We start from the raw sequence: 24,972 nt of genomic DNA, 5'->3' as shown, positions 1-24,972 counted from the left end.
CCTCTCTCCCCCCCCCCCCATCAGTGTGGAGCTCCCTCCCCCCCCTCCCCTCAGTGTGGAGCTCCCTCCCTCCCCCCCCCTCCCCTCAGTGTGGAGCTCCCTCTCCCCCCCCTCACCACCGTCGTCATAGCGGCCATTTCCGTGCAACGCGGACTACAACTCCCAGCAACCCCCGCGGCGCGGCCTAGCCCGGGACCCCACAGCCTGGGCCTGGAGTTGATCCGCTGCCTGGGGCTGGAGTTCTGCTCCCTGCGGCGGGGCAGCGGCCTAACCCGGGTCCCCACAGCCTGGGCCTGGAGTTGTACACCCGGCCTTCCCCCTCTGCCTTGTCTCCCAGCCTTGGCCCCCAGTCTAGCCCAGGCCAACAGACCCACAAACAACAGCAGCCTCTCTCCCTCCCTCCCCCTGACTACATCACCCCTCGCTGCTGTGGAGTAAGGATCTGCCTTTGCTGCTTCACACTGAAGACAGTCACTAAATCCTGCAGTTACTCAGCGGATCGAGCAGCATCTGTGGAGAGAAAGGAATAGGTGACGTTGCGGGCCGAGACCCTTCTCCAGAGACACCTTGAGGCTTAAGGGATCTCCAGCAGTGGATATAATCCTCTCAGGAATGAACTCCAAGTATTGACTCCTTGCAGAGACCAGAGGAATTATTATTTGTAGGCCGCAAGAACAAGTGCATTGATGCTTGTTTTATTTCTGCTCTGAATCTATGCGCTGGCACCATCGAGACAGGCTGCTCAGTTGGGATATTGTTGACCGAGGTACAGTGAAAAGCTTCTGTTTGCAATGAGCTGCCGGCAGCTGATTAGCTTCACCCGGGTGGTGGAGGATGGAGACGCTTGGAGGGACGGTGAACGGCGTGTGCCCTGCTCTCCCCTCCCCAGGGAGGGAGGGTTGGACGGGGAGCAGGCCAGGAGCTTCTATGAAAGCGTCCTTGCTTCCAGCAGCCAGGCCAGCACCAGCTCCAGCTCCAGTGCAGTCCGTAAACACAAGGCCGAGCGGGGGAGAGTGCAGGCAGGTGGCCCCAGTGGACATCAGGTCGAGGGAAGGCAGAGGAACGGGCATCTGCTGCTGAAATCTGCTCAGAACGGGGACCTCAAAATGCTTCGGAGGTTGCTGGAGACAGGAGTGAGCGATATAAACTTCCGGCACAGTTACTACTGTGTGAGACCACACCTGGAGTATTGTGTACAGTTTTGGTCTCCAAATCTGAGGAAGGACATTATTGCCATAGAGGGAGTGCAGAGAAGGTTCATCAGACTGATTCCTGGGATGTCAGGACTGTCTTATGAAGAAAGACTGGATAGACTTGGTTTATACTCTCTAGAATTTAGGAGATTGAGAGGGGATCTTATAGAAACTTACAAAATTCTTAAAGGGTTGGACAGGCTAGATGCAGGAAGATTGCTCCCGATGTTGGGTAAGTCCAGGACAAGGGGGTCACAGCTTAAGGATAAGGGGGAAATCCTTTAAAACCGAGATGAGAAGAACTTTTTTCACACAGAGAGTGGTGAATCTCTGGAACTCCCTGCCACAGAGGGTAGTCGAGGCCAGTTCATTGGCTATATTTAAGAGGGAGTTAGATGTGGCCCTTGTGGCTAAGGGGATCAGAGGGTATGGAGAGAAGGCAGGTACGGGATACTGAGTTGGATGATCAGCCATGATCATATTGAATGGCGGTGCAGGCTCGAAGGGCCGAATGGCCTACTCCTGCACCTAATTTCTATGTTTCTATGTTTACTGGACTGCCACTATGTGTGCAGCGTACAGTGGGCAGCTGGAAGCGGTGAAGTGCTTGCTGAGTCTTGGAGCTGCATGGGTCGGCGTGTGTGACTGCACGGGACGCGATGCTCTGGATTTGGCCCGACAGGCTGGACATGCAGAAATCGTCACCGCTCTGGAGGAATATCACACTCGTCCAGAGGAACAAGAAGACGGCAGGTATGAGACACTTGGTGGTCTGGGCATGACAGTGCCTCGGCGGAAACCCGCACCCTCTTTCCCTTCCAGCCTCTCACCTGCTCATTTCCAAATCGGGAGGCTAAAATAAAAGATAGACACAAATAGATAGAGGCGGAGGCCGGTTCTCTGGGTACTTTCAAGAGAGTGCTAGATAGGGCTCTTAAAGATAGCGGATATGGGGAGAAGGCAGGAACGGGGTACTGATTGTGGATGATCAGCCATGATCACAGTGAATGGCAGTGCTGGCTCGAAGGGCCGAATGGCCTACTCCTGCACCTATTGTCTAAATTGCTGGAGAGACTCGGGTAAGGTGACACGGGCAGCATCTCTGGAGAGAAGGAATGGGTGACGTCTCGGGCCGAGACCCTTCTTCAGAGGTTAAAATAAAAATGAACTGCAGATGCTGGTTTATACCAAAGATAGACACAAACTGCTGGAGGAACTCAGCAGGTCAGGCAGAATCTCTGGAGAAAATGGACAGGTTTAATTGATTAGTACGGGTGTCAGGGGATATGGGGCGAAGGCAGGGGAATGGGGTTGAGAAGGAAAGATAGATCAGCCATGATTGAATGGCAGGGCAGACTTGATGGGCCGAATGGGCTAATTCTGCTTCTAGAACTTATGGACAGAAGGCGTTTCGGGTCGGGACCCTTCAGTCAGGCAGCATCTCTGGAGAAAACAGGCAGGTGACATTTTGGGTCGGTCTTCAGTTTGAAGTGTACTGACCCCCGGGCCGGATTTAGATGAAGAGAGGCCCTAAGCTATTTCACTTGTGAGGCCCCCCCCCCCATCCCAATCCCCCACCCCCACGACTAGAGGACCATGACTACCCGACAGTGCCAGTGTGACACTTTTAGATCCTACTGTATGTTGTCATTAAACAGTTGGTTTTAAAATACATATTGGATTCACCTCGGAGCGGGCAATGCGTTACTTGGATCGCCGTTTGAAGCTCTGGGGTATAAACCGCTTCAACATCATGGAGCTGTGGATTGCGGAGCTCCCAGCCTTGGGCTGCGCTGATTTAAACATCGTGGAGCCCTGGGATCCCTTTGCCGAGGGTCGCCAGCATAAATCTCCGCCCTGCTCAGCCTGTGGACTTTGGGTGGTGCGGGAGGGAAGTGAAGAATTGACCAGGGAGTTGCGGAGGGAGCGGTCTTTGCGGAAAGCAGACGGGGGAGGGAGATGACCAGGGGGGATAGGATGGAGTCGAGTAGTCAAGATAGCCATGGGAGTCAGTGGGTTTATAGTGGATGTCGGTCAGATGTCTATCACCTGCGATGGAGATAATGAGGTCAAAAAATGGTAGGGAAGTGTTGGAAATGGTCCAGATGTATTTGAGTGCCGGATGGAAGTTAGTGGTGAAGCGGATTAAGTCAGTCAGTTGTGTGTGGGTGCAGGAGGTGGCACCAAAGCAGTCGTCGATGTAACGGAGGTAGAGGTCGGGGATGGGGCCCTGGTACGCCTCGAACAAGGATTGTTTGACGTACCCGACAAATAGGCAGGCATAGCTGGGTCCCATGCGCGTGCCCATAGCTACGCCTTGTATATGGAGGAAATGGGAGGAGTCAAACGTGAAGTTATTGAGGGTAAGGACCAGCTCCGCTAGGCGGAGGAGAGTGTCAGTGGCCGGGTATAGGTTGCTTCTCTGGTCGAGGAAGAACCGGAGGGCTTTGAGACCATCCTGGTGGGGGATGGAGGTGTAGAGTGACTGGACGTCCATGGTGAAGTTGAGGGGGTGGGGGCCTAGAGAATGGAATGCCCGGAGACGACGGAGAGTGTCTGAGGTGTCTTGAACATAGGTTGGGAGGGATTTAACCAGGGAGGATAGGATGGAGTCAAGGTATGTGGAAATGAGTTCGGTGGGGCACGAACAGGCAGAAACAATGGGTCTACCAGGACAGTCAGGTTTGTGGATTTTGGGGAGAAGGTAAAATCGGGCCGTGCAGGGCTGGGGAACGATGAGGTTGGAGGCTCGGGGGGGGGTCAGGGCGTGGGAGTTGATGAAGTCGGTGATGGTGCTAGAGATAGTGGCCTGGTGCTCATCAGTGGGGTCATGGTCCAGGTGTAAGTAGGAGGAGGTGTTCGAGAGTTGGCGCGTGGCCTCAGCTTTGTGGAGATCGACGCGCCAGACTACCACGGCACCTCCCTTGTCGGTGGGTTTGATCACTCAGTCTGGGTTTGCGGAGTGAGTTGATAGCTGTACGTTCAGGGGGGGAGAGATTGGAGTGAGACGGGAGTGGAGAAGTTGAGGTGGTTGATGCCCCGCCAGCAGTTTTGGATAAAAAGGTCTCAAGCCGGAAGATGGCCATGAGGGGGGGTCCACGTGGAAGGGGTTCGTTGGAGACGGGAAAAGGGGTCATCAATGGAGGGCGAGGACTCCTTCCCATGGAAGAACGCTGTGAGGCGGAGGCGACGATAGAAGAGCTCCAAGTCGTGGTGGGCGCGGAACTCATTGAGGTGGGGACGGAGGGGGACAAAGGTAACGCCTCTGCTGAGGACAGACCGTTCTTCAGTTATGTAGGGCATTGGTGGGAATACATTTGGAGCTGTATTCAGAATTCATCTCAGCATTTATGGATGGATATTAATTTGTTGGAAGGAGTCAGGGAAGGTTTATTGAGAAAGTCAAGTGTGCTTATTGTTAAACAAAAGGACAGAGTGCTGGAGCAACTGAGTGGGTCAGGCAGCATCTGTGGAGAACATGGATAGGTGACGTTTCACAGAGTGCTGGAGTAACTCAGCGGGTCAAGCAGCATCTGTGGAGAACATGGATAGGTGACGTTTTACAGGCAGGATATCTGGAGAACATGGGTAGGTTATATTTCAGGTTGCCCTCCAGGTTTAGAATCCTCTACCCTGGGGAAAGACTGCAAGTGTTCACTTTATCCACGCCCCTCATGATCTTGTACACCTTAATAAGTTCACCCTTCTACCTCAGGAGTCATTTATTGTCACATGTCCCAGGTAGAACGATGATATTCTTACTTTCAGCAGCACAACACAATATGTAACATAGTACACTGTAAACTGTATAATAAACGAGAAAAAAAGTTCAGATTACACACACACACACGTTTTGGATCGAGACGTCGCCTGAAGAAGGGTCTCAAACCGAAATGTGGCCTATTCCTTCTCTCCATAGATGCTGCCTCGCCCGCTGAGATTCTCCAGCATTTTTTGTCTACTTGGGGTGAGTGGTCCTTGATTATGCTGCTGGCCTTGCCGAGGCAGCGTGAGGTATAAATGGAGTCAATGGAAGAGAGATAGACTCAAAAAGCTGGAGTAACTCAGCGGGAAAGGCAGCATCTCTGGAGAGAAGGTTGGTTTGTGTGATGGTCTGAGCAGCATCCACAACTCTCAGCGATTTCTTGCAGACTCCTGGTGAATCTCTTCGGCACCCTTTCCAGCGCAGTAGGGCGCAGAGTCTGAAGAAGGGTCTCGACCCGAAACGTCACCCATCCTTCACTCCGGAGATGCTGCCTGTCCCGCTGAGTTACTCCAGCATTTTGTGTGTTTTTTAAGACACAGGACATGTTCCTCCCTCCTCCTCCACCGGCTCACAAGGTGAGACTCTGCCCCCTCCTGGTCATTATCTCCTGGCACAGTCTGTGTCAGGCCAGGGAGACAATAGGGTGCAGGTGTCGGCTATTCGGCCCTTCGAGCTAGCACCGCCATTCACTGATCATGGCTGATCATCCACAATCGGTTCCTGCCTTCTCCTCATATCCCTTGATTCCACTATCTTTAAGACCTCTATCTAACTCTCTTTTGAATGCATCTAGTGAATTGGCCTCCACTGCCTTCAGAGGGAGAGAATTCCACAATTTCACAACACTCTGGGTGAAAACGTTTTTCCTCATCTCAGTTCTAAATTTTTGAATGTCCAGAACCAGGGCCCTAATTCTTAATCTGTGGCCCCTGGTTCTGGACTGCCCCAACATCGGGAACATGTTTCATGCCGCTAGCGTGTACAATCACTGAATAATTTTGAATGTTTCTATAAGATCCATTATAAGTTATAATGCATTATCCATCTACAAGTTTCTTCCGGCACCAAAATAAATTAAATTAAACTACACCCTGAACTAAACAAAGATAGACACAAAAAGCTGGAGTATCTCAACGGGAGGGAAAGAACGTTTCGGGTCGAGATCCTTCTTCAGACCTGAACTGAAACTGAACTAAATTAAATTTAACTAAACTAAACCTGAACTAAATTGAACTGAACTGAACTAAATTGAACTGAATGAAACTAAATTGAACTGAATTGGATCTCGACCCAAGACGCCACCCATTCCTTCTCTCCAGACACGTTGCCTGACCCACTGATTTACTGCAGCATTTTGGGCCTAACTTTGAACTGAACTGACCTGACCTGTCTCCGCCTACATTCTCCCACCAGTCTTACTGTCTCTGCCTACATACTCCCCTGACATACTCCCCTCCCACCCTTCCTCTCCCACCCGCACTCCTCCTCTCCCACGTGTACCCCACCCCTTCCACCCCTCCTCTCCCACACCTCACCTACTCTCCCACCCTGCTCCCACCCCTCCCCTCCAATCCCTCCTCCACCCCCACCCCTCACCTACTCTCCCACCCCTCTCTCACTCCTCTCCACCCCCACCCCTCCCCTCCCACGCTTCCACCACCCACCCTTCCCTCTCCTACACCTCGCCCTCTCCCTCTCCCACCCCTCTCCCTCTCCCATTCCTCTTCCTCTCCCATCCCCATCCCCACCCCCTCAACCTACTCTCGCACCCATCCTCCCTGCAACCATTCGCCTCTCCTCTACTTCCTCACCCACTTCTCCTTCCACTCCATTCCCTTCAACTTCTCCCCATCCCATCCCACCCCCCCTCTCCCATACCCCCACCCCTTGCCCCACCCCTTCTCCCCACCTCTGCTAACCCCCCTTTGCCCCACCCTCTTTGCCCCCATCCCACCCCTCCCCCACTCCCTCATCACCCCACCTCCTTCATCTCCACCCATCCCCTGCCCCACCCCTCCTCCCATCCCATTCCCCTCATCCCACTCTCCTCAACCCAACGAAACTCCTCCCCCCATCACTGCTACCCCCCCCTCATTACCCCTTCTTCGGCCCCATCCCACCACCCCCCCCCCCCCCCCCCCCCTTGCCCATTCCCCTCACTCACCTCATCCAATACGTTGTTCCTGAGTCTTGTGGGACATGTTTTCAAGGTTTAGCATCTTCTGCCTGACAGGATACTGGGCTGCAGGGAATGATACTGCAGAATGGACAATGGACAAATAAAGCAATGATTCTCAACAGCAATTGTATCAGCCTCTATATCGCATGCTCAATATTCTTGCTATTGAGGGAGTGCAACGTAGGTTCACCAGCTCAATTCCCGGGATGGCGAGACTGAAATATGATGAAAGAATGGATCGACTGGGCTTATTTTCACTGGAAGTTAGAAAGATGAGAGAGGATCCTAGAGAAACAAACACAATTATTAAGGGATTTGACACGCTAGATGTAGGGGAAAATGTTCCCGATGTTGGGGAGTCCAGAACCAGGGGTCACAGTTTAAGAATAAGGGGTCGACCATTTAGGACTGAAATGAGGAACATCTTTTTCACCCAGAGAGTTGTGAATCTGTGGAATTCTCTGCCACAGAAGGCATTGGAGGCCAATTCACTGGATGTTTTCAAGAGAGAGTTGGATTTAGCTCTTTAGGCTAACAGAATCAAGGGATATGGGGAGAAAGCAGGAACTGGGTACTGATTTTTAGGTGATCAGCCATGAATATATTGAATGGCGGTGCTGGCTCGAAGGGCTGCTCCTGCACCTATATTCTATGTTTTTATGTATGAACTTAAGCATTTTAGACATACGGCATGGACTCGTATACTGGCTCACTGGAGTCCACACAGCCATGATTGAATGGCAGAGTAGACTCGATGGGGCGAATGCCCTAATTCTACTTTTGAACGTGGGTGGAGGGGGGAAGGAAGGAGGGGGAGGGGGGAAGGAAGGAGGGGGAGGGGGGACAAACCTGGCGGGTCGGGCAGCATCTGTGCATCAGGCAGGGTCCCGACCACCCAGCAACAAACGTCTCGCCACCCCACAGACGCTGCCCGACCCGCCGTTCCTGCAGCCCGGGATGTGAGGGGAGCGCTGGGTCAGTCGACAATTTTAGACCCAGCGTTTGGACAGGAACTCTCCGTATTGGTGTGTAGGATGGAAGTGCAGATGCTGGTCTTTACCGAATATAGACACAGAGTTCTGTAGTAACTCAGCGGGTCAGGCAGCATCTGTGGAGAACATGGATAGGTGACATTTCACAGAGTGCTGTAGTAACTCAGCGGGTCAGGCAGCATCTGTGGAGAACATGGATAGGTGACGTTTCACAGAGTGCTGTAGTAACTCAGCGGGTCAGGCAGCATCTGTGGAGAACATGGATAGGTGACGTTTCACAGAGTGCTGTAGTAACTCAGCGGGTCGGGCAGCATCTGTGGAGAACATGGATAGGTTCTGAAGAAGAATCATTTTTTTCCCTGGGGAACATATCTTTTCCCCCAGAGATGCTGCCTGACCCGCTGAGTTTCTCCAGCACTCTGTGTCCATCTACTGTGTCGGACGCAACTGGAGATGAGGGTTTACACCAAATGATCTTTGGTTTACACGGCAGTTTGTCGTAAACTGACAGTTTGTGCCGATATGGATCAGCAACGCCCACATTACAATACAGTATTAAATAGGATCTTTTGAACCTGAGGACGCTGCAAGCCCCGCCCTGACCCCACTCATTGGCTGAGAAACAATGCGGGATTTAAACTTTAAACCAATTCACCATCAGCGAGGTTAAATCAGTGCTCTATATCTCAGTTCACCTTGCTGGTGAGTTACTCTGTCTCCGCTCCCGGCAGCTCACAACCCAGTGGTATGAATATTGATTTCTCTCACTTCAGGTAATCCTGGCATTCTCTCTCTATCCCTCCCCCACCCAAGTCGCACCAGCTTCTCATTTTCACCCAACAAACAGCCTGTTTTCTTTATCAACGTTACTTGTTTGCATATCTTTCATTCATTGTTCTTTATCTCTTCATATCACCATCTATATCTCTCGTTTCCCTTCTCCCTAACCGGTCTTAAGAAGGGTCTTAACCCGAAACGTCACCCATTCCTTCTCTCCATACATGCTGCCTGTCCCGCTGAGTTACTCCAGCTTATTATATCCAGCTCCTCTCCTCCCTCCCCGCACCTCTTCCCCTCCCCTCTCACCGCTCCTTTCCCCCCCCCCCCTCCCTCCCCTCTCCTCTCCCCCTTTCTCCCCGCACCTCTCCCCCTTTCTCCCCGCACCTCTCCCCCTTCCGCCCCCTCCTCTACTCCCTCTTCACCTACAACGGCACACCTGTACATGGTACTAACACCATCATCAAGTATGCAGATGATACAACGGTGATTGGCCTCATCAGCGACAACGATGAGTCGGCCTATAGGGAGGAGGTCCAGCTCCTAGCAGCATGGTGCGCTGTCAACAACCTGGCCCTTAACTCCAAGAAGACCAAGGAGTTCAATGTGGACTACAGAAGGTCTAGGGGCGGCACGCACACCCCCATCCACATTAACGGGACGGAGGTGGAACGTGTTTCCAGCTTCAGGTTCCTGGGGGTCAACATCTCTGATGACCTCTCTTGGACCCACAATACATCAACACTGATTAAAATGGCTCACCATCGTCTCTTCTTCCTGAGGAGACTAAAGAAGGTCCATCTGTCTCCACAGATTCTGGTGAACTTCTACCGCTGCACCATCGAGAGCATCCTTACCAACTGTATCACAGTATGGTATGGCAACTGCTCTGTCTCGGACCGGAAAGCACTGCAGAAGGTGGTGAAAACTGCCCAACGCATCACCAGTTCCTCACTCCCCTCCATTGAGTCTGTCCAAAGCAAGCGATGTCTGCGAAGGGCGCGCAGCATCGTCAAGGACTGCTCTCACCCCAGCCACAGACTGTTTAACCTCCTACCATCCGGGAGGCGCTACAGGTCTCTTTGTTGCAGGACCAGCAGGTTCAGGAACAGCTTCTTCCCTGCGGCTGTTACATTACTTAACTCTACCTTGGTAAGAACAAGGAGTAAGCCATTTAGAATGGGGATGAGGAAACACTTTTTCTCACAGAGAGTCTGTGGAATGCTCTGCCTCAGGATATCTGGATATCAGGATATCTGGATACTTTCTGGATACTTTCAAGAGAGAGCTAGATAGGGCTTAAACATTGCGGAGATATGGGGAAAAGGCAAGAACGGGGTACTGATTGGGAATGATCAACCATGATCACATTGAATGGCGATGCTGGCTCGAATGGCCGAGTAGCCTACTCCTGCACCTATTGACTATTGTCTATTATCTAACATCGGGAACATTGTTCCTGCATCTAGCCTTTTTCCACACAGAGTTGGGAGTCTGTGGAATTCTCTGCCTCAGAGGCCGGTTCTCTGGATACTTTCAAGAGAGAGCTTGATAAGGCTCTTAAAGATAGTGGAGTCAAGGGATATGGGGAGAAGGCATGAACGGGGTACAGATTGGGGAAGATCAGCCATGAGCACATTGAATGGCTCGAAGGGCCGAATGGCCTACTCCTGCACCCATTGTCTATTGTTTATAGCCTGTCCAATCCCATAAGAATTTGACATGTTTCTATGAGATACCCTCTCATCCTTCTACATTCCAGTGAATACAAGCTCAGTCGGTCCATTTTGTCATCATATGTCAGTCCTGTTGTACTTAACTGGATAACACAGAGACAGGAGTTTGTCACTGGATCTCTGTACACATACAACAATGAACCAACACCAATAACCTTTGTCATACCAGGCAGAGGCTTACATGACAGGCAGCAGGTGTTAAAATAAATCTGATTTAATATGTACAAAATGCATGTTAAAATGTCATCACAAGCTGCACAAAACGTGCAGAACAAACATCCATTGCATCAATAGGCAGACTTAGTACAAATTATCGCTTCTCAAAGGGCAACAGATGCAACAATAGTCAGTGGGGATTGGATAGCTGTTATATACATAGACGTTGTTAAAGTTTACGTCAAGATCCCTACAGAACATTGAAAAATACAACACAGGCCCACAATGTCCATGTTGATCACGATGCCATAATAACCTAATCTCATCTGCCTGTATATGATCCATAACCCTCCATAACCATGTGCCTCTTAAACACCACTATCATATCCGCCTCCACCACCACCCTTGACCAGGTTTGTCCAACCTCTCTAATCCAGGCAACAGAGGGGGCGGGGGAAGAGAAGGGGCGGGAGGAGAGAAGGGGCGGGGGGGAGAGAAGGGGCGGGGGGGAGAGAAGGGGCGGGGGGGAGAGAAGGGGCGGGGGGGAGAGAAGGGGCGGGGGGGAGAGAAGGGGCGGGGGGGAGAGAAGGGGCGGGGGGGAGAGAAGGGGCGGGGGGAGAGAAGGGGCGGGGGGGAGAGAAGGGGCGGGGGAAGAGAAGGGGCGGGGGGAGAGAAGGGGCGGGGGGAGAGAAGGGGCGGGGGAGAAAAGGGGCGGGGGAGAAAAGGGGCGGGGGGAGAAAAGGGGCGGGGGGAGAAAAGGGGCGGGGGGAGTAAAGGGGCGGGGGGAGTAAAGGGGCGGGGGGAGAAAAGGGGCGGGGGAGAAAAGGGGCGGGGGAGAAAAGGGGCGGGGGAGAAAAGGGGCGGGGGGAGAAAAGGGGCGGGGGGAGAGGGGGCACGGGAGAAGGGGGAGGGAGGGGATGGTGGACGGAGAGAGACGGGGAAAGGTGGGTGGGGGTGTGATGATGAGGACACTCACGGCACGGTGTGGGGGTTGCTGCAGAGACACGATGCCCAGACACCCAGCACGGCTGCAGCGAGAAGGATCGCGGTGGGAATGATCACGCTGGGCTGGGCTGGAGGTAGGTATGTTGCAAAACCTACCTTCAGCGGCGCTGCAGATCTGTCGCCGCCCGTGTGCGCGATTTTGGCGCCTTTGAGAGGGGGGGCGGGTTTAAAACGCAATTTTCTCTCGGCTATTCAAATCGATGTTGTTCAGCCTACTTAGTTGCTGATGAAAAGTCGCTGCGAGGTTCGTTCGCAGCAGCTATTTTTAAACTTAATTGGTTCATTTAATTGTTATAGTAGGTTAAAAATCATCCTCTAAACCTGCGACCGCCGACAACGGGACGGATCTCATGCAGGGGACGACCGAAGGTAGGTTGTTTATTTTTACATTAAAAAGCGCTTCTTAAGATCCCTTTATACAAAATGTTATGTTGCGAGTAGCTAATTTGGGGGCCCATTAAATCCTGCAGTATTTTTCTGGGCATATGGGGTACAAATCCACCGCAATGGGAACGTTCCAAACCAGCGCGTTCCACAGAGTTCCACAGGATCCCACTCGAAAGCTGATTTAAAAGGCCATTAATTTACAGCAATTGAACACTAAATTCCTTCCATTTGGCCTATAAATTAATGTCAATGAGATTTTAAAATCATGTTTTATTGTGAATTCTTTGTGAATGTTCTTTGGACACTTAGGCTATTTAAAAATGTTAGTCTTTCCTTAAGAAATGGATAGATGTTTAGATCTAGTAATTGAATTTTGATGAAACATGATTTTCTTTTTGAGTATTTACTATTTGTTTTAGCGTTTAACTTTATCATTTCTACCTTTTTTTCTAAAACTGCAAATAATAACTTGTTTCTGTTAATGCTGTTCAGTGTTTTTTTAATTTAAATTGTAAACAGATGTCTCCAAAGAAGAAATGCAAAATTATCAATCCAAAAGCCCAGCCAGGCATAGCTAGATTTCAACTTGAAGTGAATTTCTCTGTCATGCCCGAGTCTATGAGGGATCTTAAAAATGGACACATCTTGTACTTGTATACCTCATTTGGAAAAAGTCTGCCTGAAACAGAGAAATCGCTGAGTTCACATTTCTCTTTGTTGGATGCAGAAGGCTATTCATGTGCTGCTGTTAAGTTAAGAGTGGAGGCTCTCGTTAACCGGACTTTGCTTAAGTTTAAAAAACTCACCAATCCCAAGGCATTTGGAGCATTTATGGAAATTTGTGATTAAACTTTTAAACTTCAAGAAGGCAGTCAACATCTTTAGATGACATTCCACCGCCTGGTGCTCAAGATCCTGAATCCTTGACATCAGCTGAAAGCCAAGTGCCCATATTTCAAGACACTGAGGACATGGGCGATGACAGTGGTGGGATGGGGCCTTCTTCGGCCCCATCCCACCACCCCCCCCCCCCCCCCCCCCCCCTTGCCCATTCCTCTCACTCACCTCATCCAATACGTTGTTCCTGAGTCTTGTGGGACATGTTTTCAAGGTTTAACATCTTCTGCCTGACAGGATACTGGGCTGCAGGGAATGATACTGCAGAATGGACAATGGACAAATAAAGCAATGATTCTCAACAGCAATTGTATCAGCCTCTATATCGCATGCTCAATATTCTTGCTATTGAGGGAGTGCAACGTAGGTTCACCAGCTCAATTCCCGGGATGGCGAGACTGAAATATGATGAAAGAATGGATCGACTGGGCTTATTTTCACTGGAAGTTAGAAAGATGAGAGAGGATCCTAGAGAAACAAACACAATTATTAAGGGATTTGACACGCTAGATGTAGGGGAAAATGTTCCCGATGTTGGGGAGTCCAGAACCAGGGGTCACAGTTTAAGAATAAGGGGTCGACCATTTAGGACTGAAATGAGGAACATCCTTTTCACCCAGAGAGTTGTGAATCTGTGGAATTCTCTGCCACAGAAGGCATTGGAGGCCAATTCACTGGATGTTTTCAAGAGAGAGTTGGATTTAGCTCTTTAGGCTAACAGAATCAAGGGATATGGGGAGAAAGCAGGAACTGGGTACTGATTTTTAGGTGATCAGCCATGAATATATTGAATGGCGGTGCTGGCTCGAAGGGCCTGCTCCTGCACCTATTTTCTATGTTTTTATGTATGAACTTAAGCATTTTAGACATACGGCATGGACTCGTATACTGGCTCACTGGAGTCCACACAGCCATGATTGAATGGCAGAGTAGACTCGATGGGGCGAATGCCCTAATTCTACTTTTGAACGTGGGTGGAGGGGGGAAGGAAGGAGGGGGAGGGGGGAAGGAAGGAGGGGGAGGGGGGACAAACCTGGCGGGTCGGGCAGCATCTGTGCATCAGGCAGGGTCCCGACCACCCAGCAACAAACGTCTCGCCACCCCACAGACGCTGCCCGACCCGCCGTTCCTGCAGCCCGGGATGTGAGGGGAGCGCTGGGTCAGTCGACAATTTTAGACCCAGCGTTTGGACAGGAACTCTCCGTATTGGTGTGTAGGATGGAAGTGCAGATGCTGGTCTTTACCGAATATAGACACAGAGTTCTGTAGTAACTCAGCGGGTCAGGCAGCATCTGTGGAGAACATGGATAGGTGACATTTCACAGAGTGCTGTAGTAACTCAGCGGGTCAGGCAGCATCTGTGGAGAACATGGATAGGTGACGTTTCACAGAGTGCTGTAGTAACTCAGCGGGTCAGGCAGCATCTGTGGAGAACATGGATAGGTGACGTTTCACAGAGTGCTGTAGTAACTCAGCGGGTCGGGCAGCATCTGTGGAGAACATGGATAGGTTCTGAAGAAGAATCATTTTTTTCCCTGGGGAACATATCTTTTCCCCCAGAGATGCTGCCTGACCCGCTGAGTTTCTCCAGCACTCTGTGTCCATCTACTGTGTCGGACGCAACTGGAGATGAGGGTTTACACCAAATGATCTTTGGTTTACACGGCAGTTTGTCGTAAACTGACAGTTTGTGCCGATATGGATCAGCAACGCCCACATTACAATACAGTATTAAATAGGATCTTTTGAACCTGAGGACGCTGCAAGCCCCGCCCTGACCCCACTCATTGGCTGAGAAACAATGCGGGATTTAAACTTTAAACCAATTCACCATCAGCGAGGTTAAATCAGTGCTCTATATCTCAGTTTACTTGCTGGTGAGTTACTCTGTCTCCGCTCCCGGCAGCTCACAACCCAGTGGTATGAATATTGATTTCTCTCACTTCAGGTAATCCTGGCATTCTCTCTCTATCCCTCCCCCACCCAAGTCGCACCAGCTTCTCATTTTCACCCAACAAACAGCCTGTTTTCTTTATCAACGTTACTTGTTTGCATATCTTTCATTCATTGTTCTTTATCTCTTCATATCACCATCTATATCTCTCGTTTCCCTTCTCCCTAACCGGTCTTAAGAAGGGTCTTAACCCGAAACGTCACCCATTCCTTCTCTCCATACATGCTGCCTGTCCCGCTGAGTTACTCCAGCTTATTATATCCAGCTCCTCTCCTCCCTCCTCGCACCTCTTCCCCTCCCCTCTCACCGCTCCTTTCCCCTCCCCTCCTCCCTCCCCTCACCTCTCCCCCTTTCTCCCCGCACCTCTCCCCCTTTCTCCCCGCACCTCTCCCCCTTCCGCCCCCTCCTCTACTCCCTCTTCACCTACAACGGCACACCTGTACATGGTACTAACACCATCATCAAGTATGCAGATGATACAACGGTGATTGGCCTCATCAGCGACAACGATGAGTCGGCCTATAGGGAGGAGGTCCAGCTCCTAGCAGCATGGTGCGCTGTCAACAACCTGGCCCTTAACTCCAAGAAGACCAAGGAGTTCAATGTGGACTACAGAAGGTCTAGGGGCGGCACGCACACCCCCATCCACATTAACGGGACGGAGGTGGAACGTGTTTCCAGCTTCAGGTTCCTGGGGGTCAACATCTCTGATGACCTCTCTTGGACCCACAATACATCAACACTGATTAAAATGGCTCACCATCGTCTCTTCTTCCTGAGGAGACTAAAGAAGGTCCATCTGTCTCCACAGATTCTGGTGAACTTCTACCGCTGCACCATCGAGAGCATCCTTACCAACTGTATCACAGTATGGTATGGCAACTGCTCTGTCTCGGACCGGAAAGCACTGCAGAAGGTGGTGAAAACTGCCCAACGCATCACCAGTTCCTCACTCCCCTCCATTGAGTCTGTCCAAAGCAAGCGATGTCTGCGAAGGGCGCGCAGCATCGTCAAGGACTGCTCTCACCCCAGCCACAGACTGTTTAACCTCCTACCATCCGGGAGGCGCTACAGGTCTCTTTGTTGCAGGACCAGCAGGTTCAGGAACAGCTTCTTCCCTGCGGCTGTTACATTACTTAACTCTACCTTGGTAAGAACAAGGAGTAAGCCATTTAGAATGGGGATGAGGAAACACTTTTTCTCACAGAGAGTCTGTGGAATGCTCTGCCTCAGGATATCTGGATATCAGGATATCTGGATACTTTCTGGATACTTTCAAGAGAGAGCTAGATAGGGCTTAAACATTGCGGAGATATGGGGAAAAGGCAAGAACGGGGTACTGATTGGGAATGATCAACCATGATCACATTGAATGGCGATGCTGGCTCGAATGGCCGAGTAGCCTACTCCTGCACCTATTGACTATTGTCTATTATCTAACATCGGGAACATTGTTCCTGCATCTAGCCTTTTTCCACACAGAGTTGGGAGTCTGTGGAATTCTCTGCCTCAGAGGCCGGTTCTCTGGATACTTTCAAGAGAGAGCTTGATAAGGCTCTTAAAGATAGTGGAGTCAAGGGATATGGGGAGAAGGCATGAACGGGGTACAGATTGGGGAAGATCAGCCATGAGCACATTGAATGGCTCGAAGGGCCGAATGGCCTACTCCTGCACCCATTGTCTATTGTTTATAGCCTGTCCAATCCCATAAGAATTTGACATGTTTCTATGAGATACCCTCTCATCCTTCTACATTCCAGTGAATACAAGCTCAGTCGGTCCATTTTGTCATCATATGTCAGTCCTGTTGTACTTAACTGGATAACACAGAGACAGGAGTTTGTCACTGGATCTCTGTACACATACAACAATGAACCAACACCAATAACCTTTGTCATACCAGGCAGAGGCTTACATGACAGGCAGCAGGTGTTAAAATAAATCTGATTTAATATGTACAAAATGCATGTTAAAATGTCATCACAAGCTGCACAAAACGTGCAGAACAAACATCCATTGCATCAATAGGCAGACTTAGTACAAATTATCGCTTCTCAAAGGGCAACAGATGCAACAATAGTCAGTGGGGATTGGATAGCTGTTATATACATAGACGTTGTTAAAGTTTACGTCAAGATCCCTACAGAACATTGAAAAATACAACACAGGCCCACAATGTCCATGTTGATCACGATGCCATAATAACCTAATCTCATCTGCCTGTATATGATCCATAACCCTCCATAACCATGTGCCTCTTAAACACCACTATCATATCCGCCTCCACCACCACCCTTGACCAGGTTTGTCCAACCTCTCTAATCCAGGCAACAGAGGGGGCGGGGGAAGAGAAGGGGCGGGAGGAGAGAAGGGGCGGGGGGGAGAGAAGGGGCGGGGGGGAGAGAAGGGGAGGGGGGGAGAGAAGGGGCGGGGGGGGAGAGAAGGGGCGGGGGGGAGAGAAGGGGCGGGGGGGAGAGAAGGGGCGGGGGGGAGAGAAGGGGCGGGGGGGAGAGAAGGGAGGGGGGGGGGGAGAGAAGGGGCGGGGGGAGAGAGGGAGCGGGGGATGAGAAGGGGCGGGGGGGGGGAGAGAAGGGGCGGGGAGAGAAGGGGCGGGGGGATGAGAAGGGGCGGGGGGAGAGAAGGGGCGGGGGAGAAAGGGGCGGGGGAGAACAGGGGCGGGGGAGAAAAGGGGCGGGGGGAGAAAAGGGGCGGGGGGAGTAAAGGGGCGGGGGGAGTAAAGGGGCGGGGGGAGTAAAGGGGCGGGGGGAGGAAAAGGGGCGGGGGAGGAAAAGGGGCGGGGAGGGAGAAAAGGGCGGGGGAGAAAGGGGCGGGGGGAGAAAAGGGGCGGGGGAGAGGGGGCACGGGAGAAGGGGGAGGGAGGGGATGGTGGACGGAGAGAGACGGGGAAAGGTGGGTGGGGGTTGTGATGATGAGGACACTCACGGCACGGTGTGGGGGTTGCTGCAGAGACACGATGCCCAGACACCCAGCACGGCTGCAGCGAGAAGGATCGCGGTGGGAATGATCACGCTGGGCTGGGCTGGAGGTAGGTATGTTGCAAAACCTACCTTCAGCGGCGCTGCAGATCTGTCGCCGCCCGTGTGCGCGATTTTGGCGCCTTTGAGAGGGGGGGCGGGTTTAAAACGCGATTTTCTCTCGGCTATTCAAATCGATGTTGTTCAGCCTACTTAGTTGCTGATGAAAAGTCGCTGCGAGGTTCGTTCGCAGCAGCTATTTTTAAACTTAATTGGTTCATTTAATTGTTATAGTAGGTTAAAATCATCCTCTAAACCTGCGACCGCCGACAACGGGACGGATCTCATGCAGGGGACGACCGAAGGTAGGTTGTTTATTTTTACATTAAAAAGCGCTTCTTAAGATCCCTTTATACAAATGTTATGTTGCGAGTAGCTAATTTGGGGGCCCATTAAATCCTGCAGTATTTTTCTGGGCATATGGGGTACAAATCCACCGCAATGGGAACGTTCCAAACCAGCGCGTTCCACAGAGTTCCACAGGATCCCACTCGAAAGCTGATTTAAAAGGCCATTAATTTACAGCAATTGAACACTAAATTCCTTCCATTTGGCCTATAAATTAATGTCAATGAGATTTTAAAATCATGTTTTATTGTGAATTCTTTGTGAATGTTCTTTGGACACTTAGGCTATTTAAAAATGTTAGTCTTTCCTTAAGAAATGGATAGATGTTTAGATCTAGTAATTGAATTTTGATGAAACATGATTTTCTTTTTGAGTATTTACTATTTGTTTTAGCGTTTAACTTTATCATTTCTACCTTTTTTTCTAAAACTGCAAATAATAACTTGTTTCTGTTAATGCTGTTCAGTGTTTTTTTAATTTAAATTGTAAACAGATGTCTCCAAAGAAGAAATGCAAAATTATCAATCCAAAAGCCCAGCCAGGCATAGCTAGATTTCAACTTGAAGTGAATTTCTCTGTCATGCCCGAGTCTATGAGGGATCTTAAAAATGGACACATCTTGTACTTGTATACCTCATTTGGAAAAAGTCTGCCTGAAACAGAGAAATCGCTGAGTTCACATTTCTCTTTGTTGGATGCAGAAGGCTATTCATGTGCTGCTGTTAAGTTAAGAGTGGAGGCTCTCGTTAACCGGACTTTGCTTAAGTTTAAAAAACTCACCAATCCCAAGGCATTTGGAGCATTTATGGAAATTTGTGATTAAACTTTTAAACTTCAAGAAGGCAGTCAACATCTTTAGATGACATTCCACCGCCTGGTGCTCAAGATCCTGAATCCTTGACATCAGCTGAAAGCCAAGTGCCCATATTTCAAGACACTGAGGACATGGGCGATGACAGTCACAGTCTGCATCCTCCACTGAATCAAGCAACGACAACGACAGCTGCTGCATCACCTGAACCAATGCCATCGACATCTGGTGTTTCAACAAGATGTAGCAGAGAATTTCTAAGTCTTTCACCAGGGAAACAGAAATTGAAGAAAAGACTAAAGTTTGTGCCCGAATCCAGGGCTGCTCTTTCAACAAAGTATCACACAAAGATCAGTGAACTTCGGGCATGGTTGAAAACTCCCAAACGTATAGTTAATCAAGCCTTAAAGAGAAAGCAAAAGCAAATAAATTTAAAGGACAGAAAGATTCAGGAACTCAAAACCAAATTACGTGATAATACTTTGGCACGAGAGCTCTCTAACACCAAGGCAGAGTTTTTGAAACTTAAAAAAGCACACAGACAATTGCTGATGTTTCGTGGCAGTACGAAAAAGAGGAAAATTGTTTCAATTCAACAGCTCATAAAATGTCAAGAAAATTTAAAAGACAGGAAAGAGGATGTGAGACACCTCAAATTTGACAATCTTGTCCTCAAAGAAACAATCGAAACTCTGCAGGCTGCCAGTATTGTCAAGGCAAAGGTGGGCCTGAAAACTTACTCCTCAACAATAAGGATGCATGTGTTTGACTGTATTGTAAACAAAACTCCCACAGCAAACATTCCAACCCTGATAAGCCAGTTCTACAAGCGGAGTGGACTTCATCTGGATTATGTTCCTCAACGCAGTGCAGTTGAAGGTATGGCCCGAGAATTGGGGGCTATTGCTGAGTTGCAAACAGCAGAGATGCTCCCTGCAACAAAGGGTTTGACTGTGGGTTTTGATGCAACCACCCAGGAAGAGACCCACATTAACAGCGTTCATTTCACCACCACAAACAAATGTCTCTCTGCAGCAGTCGAGGAATTGGGTGGTGGGACTGCTGAGGACTATGCACAACATATTTGTGAAACAATTGACAATTTGTGTAAAACCTACACATATTTCAATCAGCAAGCAAATTATCAAGAAACCAGACAAAATATAATCGGCAACATTTCAAACACAATGAGTGACAGGTTGTGGGGAGGCTATTAGAATTGTGAATAGTGAGTGGGGTAAATATTTGAACGAGCTCTACTGCCACTTGCATCCTCTTGACTCCATTGCTACATCAGTTCACTCAGCCCTAAAAATGCAGAAACAATTCGGAGGACAATTCTTGTTTGGGAAAGACTGTCTAGCAGTAAATGCCATTCTGCAATGAGCAAGCTTCGTTATAAAAACGGAAAAGGGGACCCAAAAGGATTTGTCACATTTTTAGATGGCAGGAACATCCCCCGAGGTGTCGTCCCATGGTACCGTGGCAACAGATTGCACATAGCGTCAACAGAGCGCAGCGGATCATCGGGACAGAGCTACCAGCCTTGGAGGGCATCTACCACACGCGGTGCCTCAGGAAGGCCCTCAGCATCCATAAGGACTCATCACACCCCTGCCACGGTCTGTTTCAACTACTTCCCTCCGGCAGACGTTACAAGGCCTTCTACGCCCGAACCTCCAGACTCAGGAACAGTTTTATCCCAAGAGCAATTGCGGCTCTGAACCGGCCCTAATGAGTGCCCCTCCCCCCCACACCCACTCCCTTTGGACAGTCTCCCTCAGATGGTCACGTCAATCAATTCAGCTTGCTTATTTATGTATTGTATTTATTTACCTTTCTTGTACATCAGTGGAGCTGCACACTAAATCTCGTTGCACTGACGTGCAATGACAATAAAAGATATATTATTATTATTATTATATTATTATACTGTTTCATATTAGTGGCAAGCTAACTGAATATTATGATGACTTTGTTGCACTGCTGAATAGCGGAACATCCTGTGGGGGGTTGAAAAGCGCCATCCTCCATGACATCACCCAGGCTGAAGTAAAAGTAGAACTTCAGATATTGTGCTTACTTGGCAAATATCTGACTGGGCCTTGGATGAAGCGCTTCTACACTTCAAGCCAGGATCAGATCAACCATGTTGATGGCATCAAAGTGGTTAAAGGGGTGATTGCTGCTCTAAAGGAAGCCACAGAAAATCCATAGAAATTGATATTGGCAAGGGAAGATTTCTTCGGTGAGGAGGTACATCTTGATGCCACATTGAAAAAGCTTTGGGAGCTACCGCTACATCCACAGTTCAGTTCAAAGATGAGGAGCTGTCTTCAAGCTGTCATCATTGTGTTGGAGAGGCAGTATAGTAAATACTTTGAACTTGATGTAACTGAGAAACTGAAGGAGGAGACTGCATCAGCAAGATCACACAACATTGATGCGGAGGAGATAATGGGGATGTTTAGCTCATCAAAACAGAAATCTCCCAATGCCACCATGTGTTATTTGTCATATAGGATGCGGGCCTGCAAGAATAAAACTGTCAATTACCTTGATAATCTCGAGGAACATCATAGGGAGGAAGTGCTCTGTGAGGGAGTGACATGGGGGAGAGTGCAGAGGAACAGACGGAAGAAAAAACAGAAGGAATTGAGTGCAGAAATCATCAAGCGACAGAAAGGCAAGGAGCATGCTCGAGACACGAAAGAGAGGAAAAAACTAGGAAAAAATTTGAAAGAGACTGATTTAAACAGCATTCGCAGAGATTATCCGAATTTGGACTACTCCAAATGTGATGATCTACAGGACATTGTTAATGAGAAAGTAGTGGGCTGAAAGGCATGTCATGCGTGGTTTGAAGATCAAAAACTTGTCGTTTACAATGCCAAAATTGAAAAGTTGAGGAAAAACAACGTGCACAGAGTTGCTTATTGGTTGCAATCTGAGGAGTATGATGATGCTACTGATTATGATATGCCAATGTACCAGCTAGCAGCTGATCTTCTCCATAAAGACTTGGTCTTTTGCTAGAAATTGTAAATTATTTACCTATCTATAACTTACAGCATATAATACAATAATATTAAAGTTCCTATCTTGAGAATATCACATTTTTGAATTTTCAATGCAGTCTGGTTGTTTATTACTATTTCCGTCACAACGGCCAATTTTGTAATTAGCTACAATTAGGTAACTAACTAATTATATGCTTCAATTTCAGGTCATCCAAGTAAGATTGTTTTATATTTGTTTCAGAATGCTTCAATCTAGGATAACTGAAAATTTCATTCAGTTCTCTTAATTTTTAAGAAAGTTATGGGCTTTAGAATGTCCTCGATCACAGCTTTTGTGTTAAGTCAATGGAAAATCAATAGGGAACAAGATGCTAATTTCCGAGTATGAAAATGGCCATAACTTTTTTAATATATCAGCCATGATCATATTGAATGACGGTGCAGGCTCGAAGGGCCGAATGGCCTACTCCTGCACCTAATTTCTATGTTTCTAATACTTGAGATATGAAAGTGAATTAGATGTCAAATTAAACTTCTTTTTATGCTTTATCTGATGGGATCAATTGCAGACTTGATTTTTTTTATCTCAAAATGTTGTAACATTGCTACTGGAGGGGAGAGAGGGAGGTGTCAGTGCCAAGGGGGTGGGGTAGAGAACGGAAAGAGGAGCAGAGAAGGAGGGAACATGAACTGCCATCTCTCCCGCTTTTGTCACGGCGGTAGCTGATGTTTACAGACCTGTTGTGTTGCTTGAGACTCGGCTCAAAACCTGCTGCATTCCTCCCTGCATTACAGCGCGGAAACAGGCCCTTCGGACCACCGAGTCCGTGCCGGCCAGCGATTACATTCTGTGGCGGACCTACATTTTTGGGGCCCTGAAGCTTGAAGTCTCGTCTCCTTCAGCAGCACCTCGGTCTCCCTTCCTGAGCTCAGAGTGTCGACGTCTCCTTCACCGCGCGGTCTGGAAGAGTGCAGCGGGGACTGGATAGGAGCCGGGATGGGAGGCAGGGTAACTCATTAGTAACGGCGGAGAACTGAAATCCAGGGCACTCTCGATTGCAATTGCGAGATTAACCCGCTCTGGCGCATTTAAAGTGTAAAACCCACATATTGACGGGATGCACAATTTGTGCCTATTGGTGAATGCTGTATCAGCGCCGCCCATATCCCCATATAAGGCCGATGACGTACCTGTGCTGGAAGAAATGCTTGAGGAAACCCACATTGTTACTATCAAGCACAGGTGCGTCATCGGGCTCATATGGTGATATGGGCGATGCTGATACAACACTCACCAATCCTCACGCCCTCTCTACCTCACCGCTCTCGCCCACCCTCACCGCTCTCTCTCCACCTGCCTCTCCGCCCTCTCTCCCTCTCCGCCCTCTCTCCGTCTCCGCCCTCTCTCCGTCTCCGCCCTCTCTCCCTCTCCGCCCTCTCTCTCTCTCCGTCTACCTCTCTCTCTCTCCGTCTACCTCTCTCTCTCTGTCTACCTCTCCCTCCCCGCCCTCTCTCTCCATCTCCGCTCTCACTCCCCGTCTACCTCTCCACTCCCTCTCCCTCCCCACCTCTCCGCTCCCTCTCCCTCCCCGCTCTCTCTCGTCGCTCTCTCTCTCAGTCTCCGCTCTATCTCTCTCGCTCTCCCTCCTTCCCCGCTCTCTCTCCCTCGCCACCCTCTCTCCCACCTCTGTCTGTGCCGCCTGCTGCGCCGGCATCTTGTTGTGTTCACTTGGAAAACAATCGGCGGCATGTGAAGAGCAGTTCGCCTCTCTGCAGGTCCTTGCTAGTCTGTAGACCTCACCCCTTGCCCTCGCTCAGGACCCTCTCGATGGCCGCTGGCAAGTTTCACAGCCCAGATCCTCCGCCTCCGCAGTCCCCCTCCCCTCCCCGGGAGACAGACAGGCAGGCAGGCTCGGCCGCAAGGCGCTGGGCTCTGCTCTGTTGCTGCGCTAAACTGCCGCTGCTCAGTCCCAGCGCAGCGTCTCCCCCGTGCCCGCGCACCACCATCCGCTTCAATGGGAGCCGACCAACCGCGCTCGCTCCCGCGACCAGCCCTGTGCTCACCAGGGTCCTAGCGCCCGCCGCCTACCTCAAAACTCTCATGAAACTCCACGCGTCTCTTAAAGCTCACTGACAACTTTAAAACAACATTTAAATCGTTCTCAAATGTTAAGTGAAACATTTAGTGGACCTGCCACTAAACTTTTATTTTTTAAGAAATTTAGGAAAACGTCACCCATTGCTTCTCTCCAGAGATGCTGCCTGTCCCGCTGAGTTACTCCAGCATTTTGTGTCTATCTTTGGTTTAAACCTGCATCTTCAGTTCCTTCCAATACAAAATTATTATGCATTTCCCCTATCTTTACAGAGTTATAGAGGACTAATAAGTCGGAGTGGGAGTCAGTGGGGGCACTCGGGTCAAAACCTCCCAGTACGTGTCGCCGTCTTCTGCTCGGATCCAGGGTGCCCAACGTCCCCCTCACCCTGATGGCCACCTTCGTGTGTGGCTGCATCAGGCGGAGTGTAGAGCCAAGACACGTGGGCATCAAGTGTCACCACCTGTTGAGGTTCCACCTGTCCCCGGTGTTGCGAAGGATAGGCCTGGCGCAGATGCCACGCAATGTGTCAGTCAGCTGGACATTGCCGCACCATCTGTCGTCTGTGGAAAGGTTATTCCGGACCAACACCTTTGACCATAAGTCCATCGGGCAGTGGT

At 49.8% G+C, this 24,972-nt stretch overlaps 1 protein-coding gene across 1 annotated transcript; it reads left to right on the top strand.

Moving 5' to 3' along the window:
* The first annotated feature begins 721 nt into the window (after nt 1–721).
* LOC116970426 (G patch domain and ankyrin repeat-containing protein 1-like) lies at nt 722–24,390 on the top strand. Its single transcript, XM_033017072.1, has 3 exons — nt 722–1,169; nt 1,750–1,946; nt 24,075–24,390. The coding sequence occupies exons 1-3, from the start codon at nt 792–794 to the stop codon at nt 24,388–24,390; spliced, it is 891 nt and encodes a 296-aa protein (XP_032872963.1). The 5' UTR covers nt 722–791.
* Nucleotides 24,391–24,972: the final 582 nt, after the last annotated feature.

The sequence above is a fragment of the Amblyraja radiata genome, unplaced genomic scaffold (assembly GCF_010909765.2).
Source record: "Amblyraja radiata isolate CabotCenter1 unplaced genomic scaffold, sAmbRad1.1.pri scaffold_870_ctg1, whole genome shotgun sequence".
In the NCBI taxonomy this organism is placed as follows: Eukaryota; Metazoa; Chordata; class Chondrichthyes; order Rajiformes; family Rajidae; genus Amblyraja; species Amblyraja radiata.
The sequence above is the reverse complement of the archived record's forward strand: the minus strand, read 5'-3'. Positions and strand labels throughout refer to the sequence as shown.